We start from the raw sequence: 23,841 nt of genomic DNA, 5'->3' as shown, positions 1-23,841 counted from the left end.
TTGGTTAAGTATTTTCCATATTTTTGTGTGTTACTTTTATTCTGCTCTAATAGTGCATGATAATGAGAATGAGAGTGCATGAGAAGTCAAGATGGTGCCCGAGTAGGCAGCCGTCAGCAAGTGCTCTCATGAGCCTTGCTTTTTTTGTTGTTCTTGTGTTTCTTTTGTCACTTTGTGTTTGTTGTTACGTCGTGTGGACTTGATGTGGACCTTTTTCAGCATTTTTTGGCCACGACATTCATCAAGGAGGAGACTCTGTGCTTGGTGGTTGCGCCTTCTCGGCAGCATGGGTATACTAGCACTGTTTTTGACTGGAGGAATGTCGGCGCCATTTGACTGTCGTTGCTGGACAGTCCCGGGGCGCTTGTGTCTTGCGCCTGTAATGGGCAGCATTTTTCACAGCCCCGCTTTGTTCAGCGGAGAGATCGGTGCTGTTGAACGGTCTGCGGCTGGATGGATGGAGGTCTTGAGGAGCCGACGATGAGAAGAAAGGAGCGTTGGCGCGGAGTGCCGATGCGGATTTGGAGCTGGGAGTCGCGGCTTGGAGTTTGAAGCGGATTATGTGGGACAGGAGAAGTGAACTAATCTCTTTTCGTCATTGGACGCTACAGCTTCGTGTTTGCTTTCAAACTTTGCTTGTAGCAGACGTGTGCACATTTTTCAGCATGATGTCTCTGATCCACTGGTGAAAGGACACTTTGATCCTCTCCTCTTTCATCTATAACTGCTTCAGACAACAAAGTGTATGCAGAAAAGTGGTGAAGATTGCACGACTGTCTCTGTCCTATGTGTTGTCTTGTGTTATTTTTGTTATTTTTGACTTCAAAATGGCGCCGCGAGAGGCTGCCTTTCCAGCAGCTCCTATTTTTTTGTTGTTCTACTTCTTCCTTTCATAACTTTTCTGCTGTGAATCTGGAATTTCTCCATTGCGAGACTAATAAAGGTTTTCTTAATCTTAAATTGGGAATTTCTTCGTGATATGAATAAAGGGTTTCTCAAGTAATTAATGCTCTCCAGTCGTCGTAATGAGTAGGTCTTGTCTGTTACAGATGGACATCAAGAGCCACACTGTCTTTTATTACCATCATACGTACAGTGTATATCATCAACAATTATAACTCAAACCATACATGCTTCAAACTTGTGAAATGCGCGAAAACCACACTGGCGCGCATATTGTAGAAGTACTTCAGAAGGCAGTGGACGAGAGGAAGATTGACACGAAAAAGCCTGTCAACACTGATAATTGATTATTTTGTCTTTTTTTTTTGTTAACTTTTGATAGCGGCGCGGACACCCGCAGCGGCTCCTCTTGTTTTATGTTGAGAGGGAAGAAATTTCATCCGTGCAGTATGTTACACATACAGTACATTTGACAATAAAGCTTATCCAATCCAATCCAATAATGCTTCTAATATCACTGTAGCAATGGAACAAACTGGATACCCGCATTGTTGGGGCGAAAGTTGCCTTCTTTCCTCTGCGTGTTCGGTTAATTTCAGGTGGTGAGCATATTGGCTATCCAAATACAAGTTGGAGACGATTAACAGTGCCTTCAAAAGTTTTATTTGCTGAATATTCTGGGCACATGTGAGTTACAGACAATGGCTGTAGTAGATCACGAGTGCGAAGAAGAAACAAGGGATTCACAACATATTTATATCACCAGAAGGGTGGTACTGAAACTATAGTGCGGCATCAGGACTTTCGTTTCTCCGTTTTCAATGTATTTTCCACCTAATAAATCTTCCGTCACAAGATTCCCTGAAGGTGGCCACTGTTGCCAGGCTTGCCAAGATTACAAGGATCTCAAACTACTTTCACAGGAGCACAGTAGGCAATGGTGCATTGAAATGAGTGTGCCACTGACCTGATAAGAAAACATTTTATTCACTTAAAGATCAATTTGTCAAATTTGAGCGTTTCATTCAGTTATTCTTTTGCATAAACATATGTCATTTAGAAAGTAGCGGGATATCGTTCACCTACAGCACAAACGCAATACAATTGACTCAAAAAAGGTATTTGAAGCAAAACGAATGTCATGTCACCCCCAGCTAAAGTGATAAGTGATAAACCACTGTTAGGGAAGAGCAATACTTTCAAACTAGAATATTGCTACTCAGGAAACACCGTTGAAACTGTTATTGCAATACCACATCATACTTTTGATATGTTGATACAACTTCACTTGTCTTCTTAATAGGAACGTGCTACGTGTTAGAGTTCATCTTTCTCTTCTCCTTGGCAGTAGCATGATGCTCTCTGGCTGTTCATGTAGGGTCTGCAGCCGAGAGTCCACACCGTGTTGAACAAAGTGTCTGCCACAGTTTCACATGCTGAAGAACAAGAGGTGCACAGTGCATGTTAGTCTTTGCAACAGAGTTGTCGATAGTACGTACCCAAAAAACACTAGTTTTTTTTTTCTAACCTGGGCCTCAACGGTGATTTAGTTGGCTTTTTAGCTCCAATTTGTTCGGCAGTAGTGATGAATCCTCATGAATTTCATTTCAACTCAGGTCAAGTACCGTATTGGCCCGAATATAAGAAAAAAATTTTTTTGCATTGAAATAAGACTGAAAAAGTGGGGGTCGTTTTATATTCGGGGTCTAGACATTATTCCCATTTATGACGCTAGATGGAGCCAGATATCCATGGAAGCGAATACAGAACTTGGCTGACCAGGCCAAAGCGAACCCGTCACAAAGAATAATAAATAATAATAATAATAAAAATAGCGGTAGCACAAAGAAGAAAAATAAAAAAATAGCGGTAAAAAAGAAAAGAGAAGAAAATAATAGAAGAGATAACAGAAAAGGGAGAAACGTAGCGATAATCTGGAGAAAAGTGGGTCGAAGATCGGCCAGGTTAACCGGCAGCTGAGAAGAACTTATGGTGTAAACTTCACGATGCTTTTTCCTCTCAAATATATTGGTATAATCGTTTGTTTCAGATGTACTGTAATTATTTTCTGTATAAAAATTAACGTGTTCAAAAAGACTTTTTTCAAACTTGAGTCTTGAAAAAGAGTGGGTTGTAGTGACTTGTACATACATAATTCACCACTAACTGCAAACGTGTGAATGCAGTGTTTTCATATGCTTGTCATAGAGTTCACGATCATTTGGTAATGGGGTAGAAATAATTGCAGTCCTTTTAAGGACCGCCATGTTAGTCTGCTTGTTTCTATGGAAACTGACTTTTGGTGGGTGTCGTTTTGCGCGGGGAGTTTTTTTGGTGTGCTATTAAAAACAATGCACTCTCTCGGAGTGCGAACGTGAGAAATTGTCACTTTCTTCGAGTTTCTATAATTTCCACACTGGTGACCCTCGACGTTTTTTGCTGGACGATTCCAGACCGGGAGGCCCGTTAGTCCAGTGGTTAGCACGTCGGCTTCACAGTGCAGAGGTACCGGGTTCGATTCCAGCTCCGGCCTCCCTGTGTGGAGTTTGCATGTTCTCCCCGGGCCTGCGTGGGTTTTCTCCGGGTACTCCGGTTTCCTCCCACATTCCCCCCCAAAAAACATGCATGGCAGGCTGATTGAACACTCTAAATTGTCCCTAGGTGTGAGTGTGAGCATGGATGGTTGTCCGTCTCTGTGTGCCCTGTGATTGGCTGGCAACCGATTCAGGGTGTCCCCCACCTACTGCCCAAAGACGGCTGGGATAGGCTCCAGCACCCCCCGCGACCCTATTGAGGATCAAGCGGTTCGGATGATGAATGAATGAATGAAAGGATTCCAGACCGCGAAGATGTCCGTGAACGCTGTTTCGCTCAAGTTCCCCGAGTTTTGGGAATCAACTGCCCCTGCTTGGTTTGCTCAGACCGATGTCCAGTTTGCCCTTCGCGACATCACTGCGGATACTATGAAATACTACTATGTTGTTTCCGCGCTGGGCAGTTCGATGGCGTCCAGGGTCGTGAGTTTTCCTCAAGTCTCCTCCGACAGAAGGATATGATGCGCTGAAGGCTCACTTATTGAAATCCTTTGAACTTTCCGACGCTGAACGAGCCAACAAACTTTTCTCTCTCCAGGGCCTGGGGGACGGCAAGCCCTCCGAGTTAATGGATCGTATGCTCGAGCTGCTAGGCGAGCACAAACCGGACTTTCTTTTTCTGCGCCAGTTACCCACCCAGGTGAGGGCATCTTTAGCTAACACTGCTATCACTGACTATAGGGAGCTCACTGTGGAGGCTGATGAATTTTTCCTGGCCGGCCAGCAACACTGCAGCGGCTCTCCTCCCCGTGACTGCCGCTGGTGCCTCCGATGATTACGCACTCGTCGCGGCAGCTGTCCTTCACCCGCGGCCGGCTACTGGTTTATGTTTTTACCACGCCAAGTTTTGACCGAAGGCTAAGAGGTGCCGCTCACCGTGCTCGTTCGGCGGGCTGAGAAATGCCGCGGCCGGCGCTCATTAGTGGCCATGAGCGTCGTTGGTGGGCTGCTTTTCATCTGCGACTCTATCTCTGGACGGCGTTTCTTCTGCGACACGGGCACAGCGCAGCATTTTGCCCGCATCGCAGATCGACATGATAGCTGACAGCCACGGCCCTCTTTTGGCACCTGCTAATGGGAGCCTCATTCGCACCTACGGCATGAGGTTCGTGGAACTATGCTTCTGTGGGCAGCGCTTTAGTTGGGACTTTTTTACAGCACGTGTCGATGTGCCTCTTTTGGGGTGGATTTTTTGTGCGCTCATGGACTTTTAGTGGATGTGAAAAATCAACGTTTAATAGACGCTGCCACTTTCTGTTCTTACGCGTGCACACTCGGACCGGCTAACGTCATCCAACTCTCCAGCATACTCCCCCTCACAGACGCTTTCCACCGCCTGCTTGCCGAATAACCCTGCACTCACACATCCCACCTTCACTTCAGCGACTGCCAGGCATGGGGTGGAACACCACATCCGCTACTTTTTAATCCATCTCAGGGGGCAGCCATTTTGCCACTTGCTGTCGACCAATCATGGCTCAGCTTGCAAATGTCACATGACCAAACTTGGGAAAACAGTAGGCACTGTGATGCCATTTTCAAATAATAATAATAATAAAAATAGGTGAGTTTTGCTAGCTTAACACAAACATTATGAATCAGAATACCGCGTTTTGACTTATGAGGCTGTATCGAACATATTGTAAAGAAGGTTTTAGGGTTGACTTCCCTGTAAAGGCAGGTCAGTTTCCTACAATGTACAAGAGAGGACCTGTAACATTCAGCAAGGTGAGAATTGTGAACATGAGGAAATGGGATGGAAAGAGGATACCAACCTTCAACTTTGGACACAAAACCAAGGCTCTTCTTGAGATCGGTGCAGATGCTGTGAAGGCACCAGCGAAACTTGGAGTCACAGCGGTACTTGTTTGAGCCACAGGTGTCATAACACATGTCTAGCTGATTGCAACACTTGGTCATAGCAGGGATCCCCATATCCATCTAGGGCACAGCAAATGGTTGCTGTTATCACATTTGGCGCCATTGTTGGCACCCGTAGGCAAGAGCTTTGCTTGTTGTTGTTTTTGTCTTTTGTTTTGTCATTTGATGTTTGTTGTCCTTTGTGTGGACAGTTTTCCGCATTTTGCCGCGACATTCGGCGAACGAGAAGAATCTGTTTGATGGGTGCACCTTCTCGGCAGCACGCATGTACCAGCACTGATTTGGTTTTCGGCGAAGCGTATGCCGGTGCTATTTGACTGCTTTGAACTCGCTTTGTGTTGTTTGCACCTGTAATGGGCAGCATTTTTTACAGCCCCGTTTTCTTCAGCGAAGATGTCGGCACTGTTGGACAGTTTGCGTTGGTGCAGCTGGATGGATGGCCGGTGGAGCCGAGAGAGGAGCATTGGCGTATTTGGAACAGAGAGTCACTCCTTGGAATTGGAGGGATACTGTATTTACATGGGGATGGGACGAGTGAATCAAACCAATCTCTTCTTTTTCGTCAATGGACACTACAGCTTTGTGTTTATTTTCAATCTTAGCTTGCAGTTGACGTGTGCACACTTTTAGCAGGACGTCTCTGACGCACTGGTAAAAGGACACTTTGATTCTCTCCTCTTTCATCAAGCAATTGTTCAAACAACAAACCGTATGCAGGAATAGTGGTTATGATTGCATGACTGTCCGTTATGTTATTGTATTGTCTTGGATAAACTTTATTTTCAAATGTACTGTATGCGTAACATACAGCACAGTTACTGTATGTGCTGTGATATATTATTTTGTTATTTTATGTTAACTGTTCTGTAAAGGGCTTTGTTACAGCTGCAGCTTGTAACACTCTAGTTACAAAGTCAACGTCTTGGAAACCTGTGACTTGTTGGTGTTTTGTAAAAACAAAACACACCCAAAAAAAGATATTAATATTTGATTGTGTAATATTAATTCATATTGAAAATGAAAACAATATGGGCTGCAGGATCTGGTCCAACTAACTGTCTCTGTTGCAAAGTCAACAGTGCAGTTGATTATTATAATGCACAGATGTGACATCATAGTAATACATCAAAGTTTCATGAAAAAATATTAATGTTGCACTAATAAACAGCGACAGCCTTGTTTCCAATTTTGATCTTTGGAACCAATGTTGAATAAAGCATAAGATGAAAAACAGGGTTTGACAACAAAGTTGTTGCCGTTTTTTAAAATTCTTTTGTATAAATATTTTGCATTAATTGCCATAAATGTTGTGAAGCACATACCCCTTCTGGAACAGGAAGCCCAAAGAAGTACGAGCTGCATCCATCAGGCTCAGGCATCTGGTACCCAGGACGTGGAATTGGAGCATTTCCTGAGAAAGGTGAAGAACTCGACATGTATACAAATTAGAGCTGTCAAACGATTAAAATATTTAATTAAAAACGCAACTGTCATAATTAACTCAAATGAACAAAAAATTAATCGTGATTACTCACGCATTTTTTATTGTTTCTAAATTTCCTTTTATATTTTATGTCCTATTTTTCCCCATCTTAATGCTCTCATCAACATGGAATCATGAATTAATTTTCTATTTGCAAAATGCAAATATTTACTGAAATAACAATTTTGATTTTCAATTTTTCACTTGGAGCAGTTATTCACACATAATCTCTCACACAATATTACTGTCTATCAACAACAGTGAAAAAATATTTTGTCACACAACAGCTGCTTTAACAGCTCTTTTTATGTACTCAAAACAAAGCAATATAACATTATAAAGTGCACATCTAAGGTAAACTAGAACTCAGCCTATAGTGGATTTAAGCCATGGTTGCATACTTCGTTTTTCCTCAAGTTTGCTTTTAACACAGCAGGTAGGCTATGTAGATTCTGTTGATCCTCCTTGCGCGTAAGTCTTTGTATGGTTTTGTGTAGACATCATTTCGGATGACTACACTTGGTTACATGACAACACGGGAGACGTTTTATTTTCAGTAGGGTCGCCAACCACTGCACCGCTGAACTCTCTACTTGCCTCAGTGCACCGTCGCTGTCAGACGAACACAGAGAAGCTCCACCCCCATTATTTATATGGACACGGAACACGGTAACCTTCCACACAAAATAGTTCCAAACAAGTAACAATCGTGTCAGTGGCATACATCGAACTGAACAGAATGCCTGCTCTTTCTTCACCAGAGGCTCATCAACCTAGTCTCTTATTTCTCTCCCGAAACAGTGTCTTCTTGCGCTTGATGTAACTTAGCCTTCTCCGCTACGTACAATCTCTACACAGCTTGTAATGGAGACTCTCGCTAGCAATCCGTAGTGGAGTCGTTAGATGCAATGCGAATGATTTCAGCTTGAGTCGTGCTGTGGACAATGTTGACGGGCTCGCATGCAGTCGCCATACATTTAGCTATGGCTTCAGCAAATTTGTTCTTCGTCGTGTCATCCATTTTCTTCGCTTTGAAATGTTCCATAGCTGTCTGTCTGAGACCAGGGGGCGGAGTACTCACGTCAGCTGTGTACTTGGCTATTAAGTGGTATTTCAGACTCGACGTGCTATGATGATAGCTCAGTTTACTACTGCAAAACATACAGTTAACTTTGGTCTTGTCAGTGGAACAATCTGGCAACTTTTTAAAAGTAAACTTTCCATTCATAAACTCTTTTAAGTTAAACTCTTATCTGTTTTCGGTGTCTCGCGCTGCCGTGGCTGGCAAAACTAACGTGCATGGACCTGTGAAGCGCGCTTGTTGTTTTGTTTCTGGTTTATTTATAGAGCAACGTAACATCCGCTGTGACGTGTGCCGTGTTAATCTCGCGAGAAAATGTTTAATCCTGTTAAAATTCATTTAAATTAATGCCAATGAAAACGTGCTAAAATGACAGCTCGAAGACAAATATTTCATGGGGTCAAGCACACATTGAGAAATGAGATATCACCATATGAAACCTATTTGCTATCGGGTGAGGTCACAGTCCATTTTGTGGCCCCCGCAGATGATAAGAACATTGATAATTGCAAAGAATTTACAACAGTGGGCCCCGTGAAAGGGTGTTTTACATTTTTTTTTCATAAAGGTGATAAAATATTTTTTATTTTCACTGTGACGTTTATGTATATATATTTTTGTCTCCGTCTGATCAGCATGACCAAATACCCTAAACCCTAAAACAATATAAAGCAATGCAAATTTTAAATGTTTTTCATCTGAAAACAGCACAACTGTGACAACACTGTATCACAAAAAAGGCCAAATGTAACTTTCTGAATTAAAGGTTTTCGACAATAATCCGTTCCAGAAGGCTGTTCGAAAAACGATTTGTTCGAAATCCGAAACCGTTTTATTGGCCCATGATTAGGGGTGAATACACTATGCAAAAATAACATAAAAATAGTTAGATTTGCGTAAAGCACAACAGACAATAAAGTTGTATCCAATCCAATCCAAAACATCCCCTCACAATGAACACTACATGAGGAAGCGTCACTTGCACGTGTAAGGAAGTCAAGTCAAGGGAGTCAAGTAGCGTACACGGGTTTGCTTTGTTTAAAGCCGGTTTTCGGTAGTAACCCGAGGCGTAAAAATTTCACATTTTCTGGTTGAAAACCGATTTGATCGAGAACAGAGACGTTCGAAAACCGAGGTTTGACTGTACTTTACCGTATCGGCAGCGGTATTGGCATAGTCCATCTCGTCCTCCCATGAACTCCAGAATTGAGTCAAAGTAGCCGCTGGCAGCCTCAAAGCCACCTCTCAGAGAGTTCAGGCCCCACTCGGTGTTCTCATCCTCCACAACATTAGATGCTGGAGACGGAGGCGATGCTGCTGTGACAGTTTCTTCGGTTTCTTGAGTGACAGCACTGCGGAGGAACAGGAGCAGTAGGGGAGCAATTAGGGCCCAGCGGCTCATTCTGCAGCTCATAGAGTTCAATATACATAAAATAAAACGCTCACAGGCTGACTACTGAAACTGCGTGACCTGAACTTTGAGCACGCAGACGTCAGGACAACCTCCAATGTGGAGGAGCAAAGTCCAGGTTTTGTCTTGCAGAGCTTGTAATCACGCTTTGCGATTAATCGCACATACTGATGCTGTACACGGTTCACTCTGGTTTAATTATATTTTCTTCTATTAATTTAGAACTAACTCTTGTTTAATCGCGGGTAACTTTTCTCAATTGTTCAGAGCCTTATCAATTGTCGTGATCCTTATCATAACATGACTGTTGTGGCATCGTACCTGCTGGACTTCAATGTGCACTTTTTATTTAATCACAAAGAGTCTGGCCTCAGACAAGCACTGTTCGGCGCAGATGCACTGTCACACAGGAAGTTCTGGAATATATTTCAAAATAAAAGTGATTTGCACTACTGTACAGTACATGGTAGTAAGTGACACGATAGATTTTAAAATAAAACTCAATTGCATGGAACACTTTAAAATCAGCACCGCCGTAAAAAATAATACAAAGAATACAAATTGTTTTTCAGACAAGTTTTAAAGATGGCCAATGAGGGGTTTTGGCTAACGTTTCCCAAATGATTTGGTTGCTTAGCTGCATTGTGTAGTTTTTTTTCTATTGTGGTTATTTCCAATATGCACGCCTATTTGTGGATTGTTTTCAGCATTTTTGGCCACGAGATTTGTCAAAGGAGAAGAAACTGCTTGGTGGTTGCGCCTTCTCGGCAGCGCTGATTTTGATTGGGAGGAATGGCGGTGCCATTTGACTGTAGTTGCTGCACAGCCGCGGCCGGGGCGCTTGTGGTTTTATTTTATTTATTTTTTGCGCCTGAAATGGCCAGAATGTTTCACAGCCCCGCTTTATTCTTGTTTATATTTATAGCTACTTAAAAGATGAATTTCTCTACTGACTTGGCATTCAGTACCCAGTTAATTTAGTTGCATAGCATAATGTAATCGATTTTACTGTAGTTGTTACCACTATGCACATCTATTTATGTTTCTCAAATCAGAACAAAAAATTGTTGGTGCGTTGAGCATAAAAATTTCGAGGGACATCGAACGCAGCAGTGCTTTGTGACGCAGAATTTACGGGACATTGCCACATTGGAATCGTATTCTGGGGTATACAATTAACTGGAGGAGAGTTTTGATTAAAACAAGTGTTAGGTTTCTTGTCATAATGGATTTTACAAATCTCTTTGCAAATCTTTCTCACAATGGTGCACAGATGAATGATCAGCCGTCAGTTCCAGTCAGGTAAGCGCGGCAATCTTTGGTTAATTCATTCATTATTTAGGTTGCACTTACTTTTAGACTTCGTTCATGCTTCTCTGGTCTATTTATTTTCAGCGGCGACATTGACAAGGTTCAAAGGAGTGTAAGAGGTAAAAGGAGAGCGAGTAGAGGCGAGCGACTTGGTCCTCGTATAAAGGTATGTTCAACAGTTGTTTAAATCCTCATAAGGTCATTAAATTTTGCATAAACAATTATCCGCAACGTTAATGTACGTATATACTGCCAATAACGCTGCATCTGGCTCTTTTCTTTATTTTATCCTTTGAGAGAAAGAGGAGAGCTTGCTCAGAGTAGGCTGCATGAGTTCCATGTCAGTCGATGGATCCTTAAACACCAGCTCAACTGTCCAATACTGGAGTTGCAACATCGGGTTGTGTTTTTTAAATTATTTTTATTTATTTTTTGCTGCTACAGGAGTGACTGGTGCACTTGAAAATGGATCGATTCACGAGGAAAGAGCATAATTTGGAAAAAATGAATTGACATCTTCAGACATCAGCCAGGAAGTTAAATCTAGTGGCTCCCTGGAGCATATTGAAAAAATTTTTTGAAGATGGAAAAAGATTTTGATATAAGGCTAATACAGCTTAAATAGATATAGATGCACGTTGCAGCGCCGAAAAAGGAGAGCTGTGGTGTTGTTTTTTAAAACATATACTTTATTTATGTTTTTAATTCTCTTTTCTCGTTCAACTCGAGAGGCGTTCAAAGACAGCCTCAGAAAAACGGAAATTAATGATCAATTCACAGACACTAAGAAAAGCGAAAATAATGCACCAAAACAAAAAAATCAAATGAGGAAATTACAAAATAAATTCTATGGGGGCGTTTGTGAACACGCAACAAAGGACTGAATAACAAACAATTCTGAGACAGTCCAGTCTCCTACATACATACAGTATGTGTTTCCTTCATTCTAAGTTTTATGGAAGGCTTTTATTTTTTTTTTGCGGCTCCAGACATATTGCTTTTTTTTTTTTTGTCCTATATGGCTCTTTCAACATTTTAGGTTGCCGACCCCTGACCTAAAGCATACGGCCGAACTGGTTGTACAATGGCAACGTTTTATTTTTTGGGCTGCCATCTCAAAGCTGTCATTAAAAATGTAAGACCTGAGATGGCATGTGTGAGAAGCTTTGTGGAAGGATGTCCAACACGTTTGACTTCGCATTTAGCAAATACAAATACTTTAGGTAATTCTAACTGGCCAAGAACGGCAAACGTTTAAGCTTTCATGTCAGACAGGGAGGAAAAAGTGTCTTTTTGTATCATTTATGTACAATGTATAATTCCAACTGTATATTTTACATTTCACACTGAGTTGGGAATTTGTGAGTCCCGGTAATTTGAAGATATCATGATTCCTGTTAACTGTATATTACTGCGACAGTTTTGAGGGGTATGGTGCTGTGAGAATTTTCCCTTGTTAGGTGATAACTCTCGCAGCACTTTTTGATGTTGGCTTTGTTTGTGAGACAAATAAAGGTTTTCTTATCTTATCTTTTCGTAATCTAGACAATTGATTTGTCTGTATCTATTTCACAGAGGCAATGTAACTGGACAAAGGCAAACAGAAGTGATTTTGATACATTTTCCCAAGATGATCATTCCAAGACTTTAGACTACCACGTGCAGATCACTGACCATGAGAAGATGAGGGCTGGCTTCACCGAGAGGGTAGCAAACAACTGTGCCAATGAGGCCTTGCACAGTGGCCAAAAATGTAAAACAAACCACAGCGTGAACCAGCAACAGAAGAGAAAACGCACCAAGCACCAAAAAGGTCGACAACAGGAGCAAGGATGGCCTCAAAATCAAGCACGAAGCCATCCTACAAAAAGTTCAAGGAAACCTGAAACCAGAACAGAACCCAGAAAGCATATGAAGAACAGAAATAAGACTCAGGTGAGATTTCTAATCGTGACGAATTAAAGTAGCGCAAGTTTGGGTTTACTTCTTACAACTTCACTTCAAATTCTACCGGCATGCTTCTAATTATTTCTCTTCTTAGCCCGTCAAATATTTCTCACCGGAGTTCAGGGAGCAGAACATTGTGCTGGTGAATGAACAAATTGTCTGCCGACATTTTCTTCATGGGAAGTGCATCAAGGTGGGTGATATTTTTGCGCACGTTAACTGAGAACTCGCATCCACCAAAAGAAAAACATCTTAATAAAGGACGTTTTGAAAAGTCGCTGTTATCCCCCTCGCTCTTGTCCGCAGGGTGACAGCTGTCAAATGCAGCACATCGAAGCGCGTAACGATCTCATCAAAAAGCATTGCAAGTATTACCTGCAAGGAGCCTGCGTGAAAGGGGACCACTGCCCGTTTATGCACAATATCCTTTGCAGTAGACCAAATAATGTCATTGTGGACTACAATTTGGTAGCATGGAGCACGGGCGAGGCAACCAGCGTTTGGGGTAAAGTCTTGATCCACTTCGGACTCATGCCCGAAGTACTTCAGTTCCATTTCCGTTGTTTCCTGAACGGCTGTGCACATTCCTTTCCCTGCAAATTTTTCCATAAAAAAGGAAAGTGCTGTAAAGGAGAGGACTGTCGGTTTTCTCACGAGCCACTTAATGACATCACCACGCAATTGTTGAATGAGGTATGTGTAGCCGAGTCTCTGGAAGGACTAGGCTGAACACAAAATAATTTTTATGTGGGCTTTATCCCGACTGAACAATGATAAATTGTACAGCTTTAAGATGAAAGTCTGAGATGTAAACTGAATTTTAAAAGAGTTTGAAAAGGAATCTAAGAGATCAAAGAAAATCATTTAACAGATTGAAGACAATTACGCCACAATAGACAACAGCAGTGGTTTGCTTAATAGGGAAACAGAAATAAACATGCATTATTTCCAAGCCACAATACATCTTAGTGCAGAACAAATAATCATTACAACCCAATGTTTTGAGATGCAGCCACACTTCGATATGTTCCGGTGTGTTGGGTGTGTACAAAGCACGTGGACAAACACAAATGATCTCCCCTCTAAAGAACAGATAACACAGTTCATATAATTTCACAGTAAAAAAAACATATATACATCTTATAACATTGCGAACACTTACGCTGTACATCTGTTCACACGACTCACTAGTGGTAGATTTCAAACTCCAAACCAAACCACTCCAGATATTCCATCCATCCATCCATCTTCTACTGCTTATCCGGGGCCGGGTCGCGGGGGCAACAGCTTTAGCAGGGAAGCCCAGACTTCCCTCTCCCTAGCTACTTCTTCCAGCTCTCCCCGGGGGATCCCGAGGCGTTCCCAGGCCAGCTGGGTGACATAGTCTCTCCAGCGTGTCCTGGGTCTTCCTCGGGGTCTCCTCCCGGTGGGACATGCCCGGAACACCTCACCAGGGAGGCGTTCAGGAGGCATCCGAATCAGATGCCCAAGCCACCTCATCTGGCTCCTCTCGATGTGGAGGAGAAGCGGCTCGACTCGGAGCCCCTCCCGGATGACCGAGCTTCTCACCTTATCTCTAAGGGAGAGCCCGGACACCCTGCGGAGAAAACTCATTTCGGCCGCTTGTATCCGGGATCTCGTTCTTTCGGTCACGACCCATAGCTCGTGACCATAGATGAGGGTTGGAACGTAGATCGACCGGTAAATTGAGAGCTTTGGCTCAGCTCCTTCTTCACCACGACAGACCGATACAACGTCCGCATCACAGCAGACGCTGCACCGATCCGCCTGTCGATCTCTCGCTCCCTCCTGCCCTCACTCGTGAACAAGACCCCAAGATACTTAAACTCCTCCACTTGGGGCAAGATCTCCCCCCCGACCTGGAGGGGGCACTCCACCCTTTCCGACTGAGGACCATGGTTTCAGATTTGGAGGTGCTGATTTTCATCCCAACCGCTTCACACTCGGCTGCGAAACGCTCCAGTGAGAGTTGTAGAGCCCCGTTTGAAGGAGCCAACAGCACCACATCATCTGCAAAAAGCAGGGATGTAATACTGAGGCCCCCAAAACGGACTCCCTCAACGCTTCGGCTGCGCCTAGAAATTCTGTCCATAAAGGTTATGAACAGAATCGGTGACAAAGGGCAGCCTTGGCGGAGTCCTACCCTCACTGGAAACGATTCCGACTTACTGCCGGCAATGCGGACCAAACTCTGACATCGGTGGTATAGTGACCGAACAGCCCGTATCAGGGGGTTCGGTACTCCATACCCACGAAGCACCCCCCACAGAACTCCCCGAGGGACACGGTCAAACGCCTTCTCCAAGTCCACAAAACACATGTAGACTGGTTGGGCGAATTCCCACATACCCTCGAGAACCCTGCTAAGGGTGTACAGCTGGTCCACTGTTCCACGACCGGGACGAAAACCACACTGCTCCTCCTCAATCTGAGGCTCGACTTCCTGACGGACCCTCCTCTCCAGCACCCCTGAATAGACCTTACCAGGGAGGCTGAGGAGTGTGATCCCCCTGTAGTTGGAACACACCCTCCGGTCCCCCTTTTTAAAAAGAGGGACTACCACCCCGGTCTGCCAATCCAGAGGCACTCTCCCCGTTGACCACGCGATGTTGCAGAGGCGTGTCAACCAGGACAGCCCCACAACATCCAGAACCTTGAGGAACTCCAGGCGGATCTCATCCACCCCTGGGGCCTTGCCACCGAGGAGCTTTTTAACCACATCGGTGACTTCAACCACAGAGATAGGAGAGCCCACCTCAGAGTCCCCAGGCTCTGCTTCCTCCAAGGAAGGCATGTTGGTGGAGTTGAGGAGGTCTTCGAAGTACTCTGCCCACCGGTTCACAACGTCCCGAGTCGAAGTCAGCAGCGCCCCATCCCCACTGTACACAGTGTTCGTGGTGCACTGCTTCCCCCTCCTGAGACGTCGGATGGTGGACCAGAATTTCCTCGAAGCCGTCCGGAAGTCGGCTTCCATGGCCTCACCGAACTCTTCCCATGCTCGGGTTTTTGCCTCGGCGACCACCGAAGCTGCGTTCCGCTTGGCCAGTCGGTACCCGTCAGCTGCCTCTGGGGTCCCACAGGCCATAAAGGCTCGATAGGACTCCTTCTTCAGCTTGACGGCATCCCTTACTGCTGGTGTCCACCAGCGAGTACGAGGGTTGCCGCCACGACAGGCACCAACCACCTTACGGCCACAACTCAGATTGGCCGCCTCAACAATAGAGGCACGGAACATGGTCCACTCGGACTCAATGTCCCCCGTCTCCCCCGGAACATGGGAAAAGCTCTGTCGGAGGTGGGAGTTGAAACTCCTTCTGACAGGGGATTCCGCCAGACGCTCCCAACAAACCCTCACAATACGTTTGGGTCTGCCAGGACGGACCGGCATCTTCCCCCACCATCGGAGCCTACTCACCACCAGGTGGTGATCAGTTGACAGCTCCGCCCCTCTCTTCACCCGAGTGTCCAGAACATGCGGCCGCAAATCCGATGACACGACCACAAGGTCGATCATCGAACTACGGCCTAGGGTGTCCTGGTGCCAAGTGCACACGTGGACACCCTTATGTTTGAACAAGGTGTTCGTTATGGACAGTCCGTGACAAGCACAGAAGTCCAATAACAAAACACCACTCGAGTTCTGATCGGGGGGGCCGTTCCTCCCAATCACGCCCCTCCAGGTCTCACTGTCATTGCCCACGTGAGCATTGAAGTCCCCCAGTAGAACAAGGGAGTCCCCAGCAGGAGTACTCTCCAGCACACCCTCCAAGGACTCCAAAAAGGGTGGGTATGCTGAGCTGCTGTTTGGTGCATATGCACAAACAACAGTCAGGACCCGTCCCCCCACCCGCAGGCGGAGGGATGCAACCCTCTCGTCCACCGGTGTGAACCCCAATGTACTGGCACCGAGCCGGGGGGCAATAAGTATGCCCACACCTGCTCTGCGCCTCTCACCGTGAGCAACTCCAGAGTGAAAGAGAGTCCAACACCTCTCGAGAGGACTGGTACCAGAACCTAGGCTGTGTGTGGAGGCAAGTCCGACTATATCCAGTCAGACCTTTTCTGCCTCACACACCAGTTCGGGCTCCTTCCCTGCCAGAGAGGTGACATTCCATGTCCCAAGAGCTAGCTTCTGTAGCCGAGGATCGGACCGCCAGGGTCCCCGCCTTTGGCTGCCGCCCAGCTCGCATTGCACCCGACCCCTTTGATCCCTCCCATGGGTGGTGAGACCATGAGAAGGGGGACCCACGTTGCCTCTTCGGGCTGAGCCCGGCCGGGCCCCATGGGTGTAGGCCCGGCCACCAGGCGCTCGCCAACGAGCCCCACCTCCAGGCCTGGCTCCAGAGGGGGGCCCCGGTGACCCGCGTCCGGGCAAGGGAAACTGGATACCATCGATTTTATTTGTCATTAAGGGGCTTTGTGAGTCGTGCTTTGTCTGGTCCCTCACCTAGGACCTGTTTGCCATGGGTGACCCAGCCAGGGGCATAAAGCCCCAGACAACTTGGCTCCTAGGATCATTGGGACACACAAACCCCTCCACCACGGTAAGGTGACGGCTCACGGATATTGTGCTCTACAAATACAATTGAACTAATTAATCATCTGTCCAAAATTAACACCTAACGTCATGGTAAAGTAGTTACCAATTACCTGAATATCGCCAGGGTTACGATGACGATCATGGGTGTATCAAATTGGGACTAGCAGTGGGCACAGTTCAGCGACTCCCCTCCTTCACGTGCATGTCACCCTTACTGGTCTGATTCTCACACCCTGCATATGTTCGTTCATTCATTCATTCATCTTCCGTACCGCTTGATCCTCACTAGGGTCGCAGGGGGTGCTGGAGCCTATCTCAGCTGTCTCCGGGCAATAGGCGGGGGACACCCTGAATCGGTTGCCAGCCAATCGCAGAGCACACATAGACGAACAACCATCCACGCTCACACTCACACCTAGGGACAATTTAGAGTGTTCAATCAGCCTGCCATGCATATTTTTGGAATGTGGGAGGAAACCGGAGCACCCGGAGAAAACCCACGCGGGCCCGGGGAGAACATGCAAACTCCACACAGGGAGGCCGGAGCTGGAATCGAACCCGGTACCTCTGCACTGTGAAGCCGACGTGCTAACCACTGGATTACCGGGCTGCCGCATATGTTCGTGTTTTTGTTAAAAAAGGAAGCCTTCACTACAAGCGTCTAAGTAAGGTTCACCTGGTTACATAAGTATACAAAGTTTGCTTGTTCACGTCGTGTGTCCATTTAAATTACAATTGTATGAAAATACATAAAATACATTTCACATACATAAAAAAAAGTATGTGAACCCCTTGGAGCGACGAGGATTATCCATAAATTTGTGATCAAATTTGATATGATCCTTCTGCGAACAAAAGATAAGCAAAGTCTGCTTGACACCACAAAAAAAGAAATTTAAATTAACATTCATCAAAGTCCTGAATCAGGCAACCTGAGTCCAATTAAAGTGAGAATATTGCAGATAGTGGTTGCCCAATCAAAAACACAAATGCCCCATAAAAACAACCACACACACACAGAAAAACACCTGTTTTGCAATATTATTCACTTGTATGAAGTTAGAAAGGCAAATAAAGATCTTGCTAAAAGTTTGGATGTGCACCAGTCCATAGTAAGACTATTCAGCAATGGCGCTACTCTCCCTCAGTGTGGCCATCCTGTAAACCACAGGTGTCAAACCCAGATCTCACCCGCCACATCATTAAATGTGGCCCGCCAAAGCAAATTGTGTGTATCGACTTCATGTTTCTCGCTAAAATACCAACATTGCAAACTGTCTTTTAAACACGTTGACCTATTGCAAGATTTTTTCCCAACCACCCTTTTAAAATAAACGTAATAATATTTGGGGAAAAACTGTTTTTATTGGCCTATAGTTATCCATCAATTTGTTGTGTAGCCTATATTTAATATGAGACGATTATATATGAAATAATTAGTCATCACTGCCCTCCCAAGGAAACAATAACTAGGATATGGCCCGTGAGAGAAATGGGTTTCGACATCCCTGCTTTAACCATAATGTAGCATTGTGCATTGAGTTCAGGGAAAATATTAAGACTTCCAGAAATCTCTAGCACGTTGACGTCTTTGTTGACAAATATACACAAGTCAAACAGACAAGAATTAAAGTATTTGGAGGACACCAAGGAGGTCACTTTTGTCCTCAAAACAATTGCGATTGGGTTGAATTTGGCGAGAGATGGATGTTCTGCAGCGCTACTAGGGACTGATTACATAGACAGATGAAAGCAAACGTGTGTTGTCTGGAAGGAGCGCAGGGCGCAAAATACATGGTGCGTGGAGGAAAAAAAAGGACCAAAGTAAATCAACAGCTGAATTGCTTGAACAGAAGAAAGTGTAGCCTCAGTAATGGCCAAGTCAAAATGGTTTCCATTGTTGTGACTTAGATGATCAGATCACATGTATTGACCAATTTATGCCAACATCCAATCATTCCATAGGGGGTGCACACTTTTTCCCGCAGGTGTACTTTTCCAATGTGTTCCAAACAACTGCACAGTTCTTTCTCTACAGGTCATGGCCTTAGAGGTGGAGTATGCGAAGAAAAATGAGCGGTCTTCAGTTCGGCCCGTGACAGGAGATGAGCCAGAGGTCACGCAAGTTCCCAATCCTGTTATACATCAAGAAGCAAATGAGGGCTCTGGTGAATTGGTACAGCCCTTCAAGTATGTGTTCACGCAATCGCTTGAAATCTAAGCACAATCACGTAGAATGTAACCTTTAAAAAGTTTGTGCAGCTGGTCCCACTGTAGATTTTTTTTCAGGTTTAACTTTTACAACAGTGCCGAACCGAATGCAAATAACAAGGAAACGTGTTGGGCTGAACAAGTCCGGGATGTCACTAAAGAAGATGCTCAGGCATGTGAAGCAGCTTGCCAGTCTCCGTCAGTTGTCCCCTCCCCTGGGCTGCCAGTTTTATACTCTGTTGAAGCAGTGCTGGGACTAAAGTCGTCCGCTGTCTTTAAAACTCCCTCAAGTCCAAATCCAACCATGCTCTCTGCCCCTCTGGCCTCCTCTGGCTGCTGCGGCTTGTCAACCCATTGCAAAGTCCCTTACTCAGTTGACGTCCGCATGGCATCTAAATCCACAGAGATGGGTCACTCACCTACCGCTGCTGCACCAATGCCACGGGTGGAATCTTACACTCCCACAGGCCAGCTGAGCTCTGCGAGCCTACGTAACAAAGCCTCAGATTTATCACGTCCACAAAATGAGCCTTTGAGAGAGACGACAGCCTGCCAAGTGGCTCAAGAGATTCACTCTGATGATACACCAGCGCTGACTTTTACGTCGAAACTCACTCAAGCAGAGAAGTGTGCAGCATACATGATAACCGGACGCACAAGACATAAGAGCTCACTCCATTGTCTTGAAAAAGAGGAAAAGCAGAATCCAACAACAGACACGACGTCATCTGTAGACTGCGCTCAACAGCTCAAGTCCAGCAAGCTAGACTTCCAAAGCCTTTTTTCTAGCCCCCCTCATCTGTTATCTACCCCCAATCCGACAAATGATTTCTATCCTCTTAATCAGTCACTTCAGAGGTCCACACCGTTCCAAGAGAGTACGTCTGTTCTAACTGCACTTATCAACGCCTCCTCGGAATTCGCCGCTTGTGGGAAACCCAACCTTCCCCTGCAGCGCCTGTATTCCAAAAACGCCAAATCTGCTCTCACTTTTCCGGCACCACAGACATATTGTTCAAGTGGAACAACAACACAGTGTAAAACTGAGACTCCTAGCCTCCCAGCACTCGGTTATAATAAAACCTTGAAAACGCCATTGAAAAGCCTTTTTGCGAGCAGCGTCCTTGACGCACCGAGTTCAACAACCTTATCCACCCCCCGACACTTTACTGAAACAGTTTCTGCTACTCCTAAGTGGACTAATATCAAATACCAAGATTCTACCATGAAAATGACTGCCAAACCAGACCAGACCTGTGCAAATTCTCTGTGCAGCCTTTTCACCACCCCTCCCTCTCCCCTCTCTCCACCATGCGCGCCTCAAACAAACCATTCCTATCAGCCAGAAGATACGGCAGCTCTTTGGTCAGGTGCCGCTCAAAGTGAAGCTCTTATTCCCACCCTAGTCCCACAAGCAGCATCCCGTGCAGAAAATGACAGATTAGTTGATCCAAAGCAGCAGCAGCAGACTCAAGAAAATGCTCACAGGGGGACACCCACCAGCAAACGGGCAACCCATCAGCTGCTCCACGGCGCACATCCACCCGTTGGTAAGAAGACCCCACTCAAGGCTTATGAGCACTGTTATGAGTTCTGAAACAAGTTGTCTTTGTCATTCTGTAGATTCTTCACCAGCAGCCACTTCAAAATCAGTCCTGAAAACACTCTTCCTGTCCCTGAGCCCGTATCAGCAAGACAGCCAGTAATCGAATGGTATTATTCAATATCTAATATGAGAAGAGGAGACACTCTTGTTAAATTTTATCATGTTCAAAGACTTCTGTAAGACTACATGTGAGTGCATGTAGGGATACACATGCACTTTGTAATGTCACGGTTGTGCCGTATTTATACACACACACACACACACATATATATATATATATATATATATATATATATATATATAATTTTTTTTTACATCTACTGCATGTCAAGTTGGAGCACAATGGCACTAACATTGGCGCTTTTAAGAGCATAAAAATGGCCTCGCCACGTTGAGGTTTGGACTGTGTTCAAATAACTGTAGAAAAACCTGAAGCCTCACATATCCTGAAAGGCAAAGGGTTGGTTGAACCATGACAGCTTCACTTGACCCATTTTAAGACTTTAAAAATCAATGTTTATTCTCAGTACAGTTGTTTTCTTTTGTATTACTGGATATTGAATGATATTTTATAGCATGTGTTTTTTTTGTCTTTTGAGCACATCTTATAAAGTAATTAAATCTTGAAAATCAATATGTGTTGTGGTGTATCGATCCATCCAGCCATCTCTTATTTGTGCCACATATCCTGTTGAGCATTGTGCCTGGCTGGAGCCTATCCCAGCTGACGTCGGGGGTGGGGGGACTGCACCCTGGACTTGTCGACAATCAGTCAGAGTGCACATCGTGGGAACCGAACAACCGATGCTGCTTGCACTGAAGTCGGGAATGTTCTACTACATCAGCATCAGTGATTGTCATGGTGTAACTACGGAGTAAAAAAAGCAAGTGCTTGCAGCTACTGGCGCAAATATTTTCACTTTTTGGTGCTTTGCAACATGTTTTATTCTTTCCACTGCTCTTGCAGCCACAATTTGGAACTCTTAAAAACTGTCAGAGCAAGAATCCTGCTGCCTTTAAATTAAGCACAGCTGAGCACATATTTCATTCATTCATTCATGGGGACGGCATCTGTCATTTTTTACGTTTTTTTTTAATACCTGCGCATTGGGATTCCTCAATGTCTCAATAGCTGTGAGGCCAGGAGATGTAATTTAGACAAGGTGAGCGAGATGGGCCACTGACCTACTAGTTTGCTTCCGGTCGAACTTGGGAGAAATATCAGGACAACAAATTGCACGCAACTCTCAACACCCTTAAGGACAAACTATCGGTTCAAAAGAACAGATTAAAATATAAATTCCAAAAGATGTAAAAGGATTCAAAAAGCATGCATATCTAAAATACGTTATTAAGTGGACTATTTGTGTTTTAGATGCGTTGATGTTTTAGAAGTATCGACGTCAATTAAAACGATACCGTAAACTTTTTTTCACACGACCTGAACTCAAAAGGCTCGCTCTTTTCATTACGAAGCCGTTTAGCGCAATTTACTTTTTGCCAGTAGGTGGTAACATTAGTCCCTGAATGGATATACCCGTAATCTGTTTCTTTCATTCTCAATTGTGTTTATGAGATTGAAAGCGTAAACCATAAAGCATAAAAAACAATGAACCTTTTCTACTGTTCATTTATCACACCATGTGATTGCTGTTTAGGACTCGTGCTATTTTGTTTGCAGTAAAGGTTCACCAAAAGTAAAACGCTCATCAGATCCAATTCTTTCCGTGTGGACTGAAAGTTTGCATAGTTCATTGAAGTCCGGTGGAACACAATACAGTACACGGCATAATTTGACACAAGGCAGTATGTTCCTGTATTCCCCTTTAAACGCTGTGGCGACGTGGCTATTTTACAGCTTTATGTGCCTTCGCGATGACCTAATGAGCAGTGCTAAGTCATTATTCACGTCATTTAAAAAGTTTTACATCTTCAGAATATAGCTACTTGGTGGCAGCAGCAGCTCATAACCGCGTCTGGCCTCAATCCAGCATTGAATTTTGAAACCCGAAAGTGGGCAATCGTCATTCTTTTGTAGACGTATTCAAGGTGAACTAAATTTGTCCATCCTGTTATTTGCGTTTGTGTGTTAAATGTTGACCACAGTATTTCATCGGATTAAATTTGATGTCAGCGCAGGCTGCGAGTGAATTTCCTGCCCGTCCGTTTAAAGGTCTGATACAACACCTTTACCGCTTTCTGCATCAGATACAATTTTCGAGTCAATAAACATTGTCAAGAAGTTAAATTATCTGTGTAGATGCATTCTAATTTAATAGACTGGTTTGTGGAAAGGAGGAACCTTGATTTTAGTTTCGTTTAAGTTTAGTTTTAACATTTTTGCTTTATATGGATTTTCTTGCTGCTCCAAATTGGTTGGAACTTTTATTATTGGTTATTCAGTAATCTGCCTCACTATTACTGTATTACAATGTAAATATGACTGCTGTGGAACAAAAGGCAAAAGTAACATCCACAGTACCGTATGATAAATTTGTACCAGAATGAATTCACATTTTTTTTTCAGTGAAAAGCGCCGATAACAGATGTCAAAGTCAAGATGGAGAGAGATGTCCAGGAGAATGAAAGGTACATACGCTTTAATGGTGTCTGTAAAACCCACCCCAAACTTTCTTTAATGTGACGGTGACGTGTATAAATATCCAGTTATTGTTTTTGTTTTCATAATATAATTCAATGACAGGGTCCACGTGAAAGAGTCACTGAGCAATGAGCCTCAATCACTCCCAAAGACCTCAGAATTGGGGTGCAGCGCAATGGTGGAGGAAGAACTCATGAAGAACTATGAATCCCTGGTACAGCTGTTTAAACAGGTCTGTACATATGACTTG

At 44.4% G+C, this 23,841-nt stretch overlaps 4 protein-coding genes across 7 annotated transcripts in view; 3 read left to right on the top strand and 1 right to left on the bottom strand.

Moving 5' to 3' along the window:
* The window catches only part of LOC127612987 (uncharacterized), a 46,876-nt gene that overhangs the window by 15,503 nt on the left and 7,532 nt on the right, over positions 1–23,841 (top strand). The gene's annotated exons all lie outside the window — the stretch shown is intronic.
* On the bottom strand, positions 1,544–9,764 carry LOC127613023 (group XIIB secretory phospholipase A2-like protein). 2 transcript variants are annotated; one of them, XM_052083911.1, is made up of 5 exons: positions 9,675–9,764; positions 9,095–9,294; positions 6,701–6,789; positions 5,273–5,438; positions 1,544–2,339 (listed from the first exon to the last, which is right to left on the bottom strand). In XM_052083911.1, exons 2-5 carry the CDS (start codon positions 9,135–9,137, stop codon positions 2,221–2,223), a joined length of 417 nt encoding a protein of 138 aa, XP_051939871.1. In that variant the 5' UTR covers positions 9,138–9,294; positions 9,675–9,764; the 3' UTR covers positions 1,544–2,220. The 2 variants fall into 2 exon arrangements, with proteins under 2 accessions (XP_051939871.1, XP_051939870.1); XM_052083910.1 differs by lacking the exon at positions 9,675–9,764 and having other exon boundaries at positions 9,095–9,422.
* Positions 10,305–21,623, top strand: LOC127612983 (uncharacterized). Its single transcript, XM_052083852.1, has 8 exons — positions 10,305–10,655; positions 10,749–10,830; positions 12,240–12,599; positions 12,706–12,804; positions 12,918–13,304; positions 19,211–19,362; positions 19,462–20,933; positions 21,007–21,623. Exons 1-8 carry the CDS (start codon positions 10,579–10,581, stop codon positions 21,087–21,089), a joined length of 2,712 nt encoding a protein of 903 aa, XP_051939812.1. The 5' UTR covers positions 10,305–10,578; the 3' UTR covers positions 21,090–21,623.
* LOC127612995 (sodium channel and clathrin linker 1-like) overlaps positions 22,881–23,841 on the top strand; it is a 30,538-nt gene continuing 29,577 nt past the window's right edge. Inside the window, exons 1-3 of one of the 2 annotated variants that reach the window (XM_052083872.1) lie at positions 22,881–23,038; positions 23,524–23,578; positions 23,694–23,823. In XM_052083872.1, the coding sequence (XP_051939832.1) occupies positions 23,550–23,578; positions 23,694–23,823 (159 nt within the window). In that variant the 5' untranslated portion in view covers positions 22,881–23,038; positions 23,524–23,549. The remainder of the gene's footprint in view (positions 23,039–23,523; positions 23,579–23,693; positions 23,824–23,841) is intronic. The other variant, XM_052083871.1, reaches the window with a different exon arrangement.

This window comes from Hippocampus zosterae, chromosome 13 (assembly GCF_025434085.1).
Source record: "Hippocampus zosterae strain Florida chromosome 13, ASM2543408v3, whole genome shotgun sequence".
NCBI lineage: Eukaryota > Metazoa > Chordata > Actinopteri > Syngnathiformes > Syngnathidae > Hippocampus > Hippocampus zosterae.
The sequence above is the reverse complement of the archived record's forward strand: the minus strand, read 5'-3'. Positions and strand labels throughout refer to the sequence as shown.

What these genes read in the sequence shown, in the direction of transcription:
- LOC127613023 (XM_052083910.1), bottom strand. Translation starts at nt 9,356, where the DNA reads ATGAGCTGCAGAATGAGCCGCTGGGCCCTAATTGCTCCCCTACTGCTC. An exon ending in CCAATACCGCTGCCGATACG is followed by an intron (nt 6,790 to 9,094) that starts GTAAAGTACAGT and finishes CACCTTTCTCAG; the next exon opens with GAAATGCTCCAATTCCACGT. An exon ending in TTTTGTGTCCAAAGTTGAAG is followed by an intron (nt 2,340 to 5,272) that starts GTTGGTATCCTC and finishes CTTGTTCTTCAG; the next exon opens with CATGTGAAACTGTGGCAGAC.
- LOC127612983 (XM_052083852.1), top strand. Translation starts at nt 10,579, where the DNA reads ATGGATTTTACAAATCTCTTTGCAAATCTTTCTCACAATGGTGCACAG. An exon ending in AGAACAGAAATAAGACTCAG is followed by an intron (nt 12,600 to 12,705) that starts GTGAGATTTCTA and finishes TTCTCTTCTTAG; the next exon opens with CCCGTCAAATATTTCTCACC. An exon ending in CGGCGCACATCCACCCGTTG is followed by an intron (nt 20,934 to 21,006) that starts GTAAGAAGACCC and finishes GTCATTCTGTAG; the next exon opens with ATTCTTCACCAGCAGCCACT.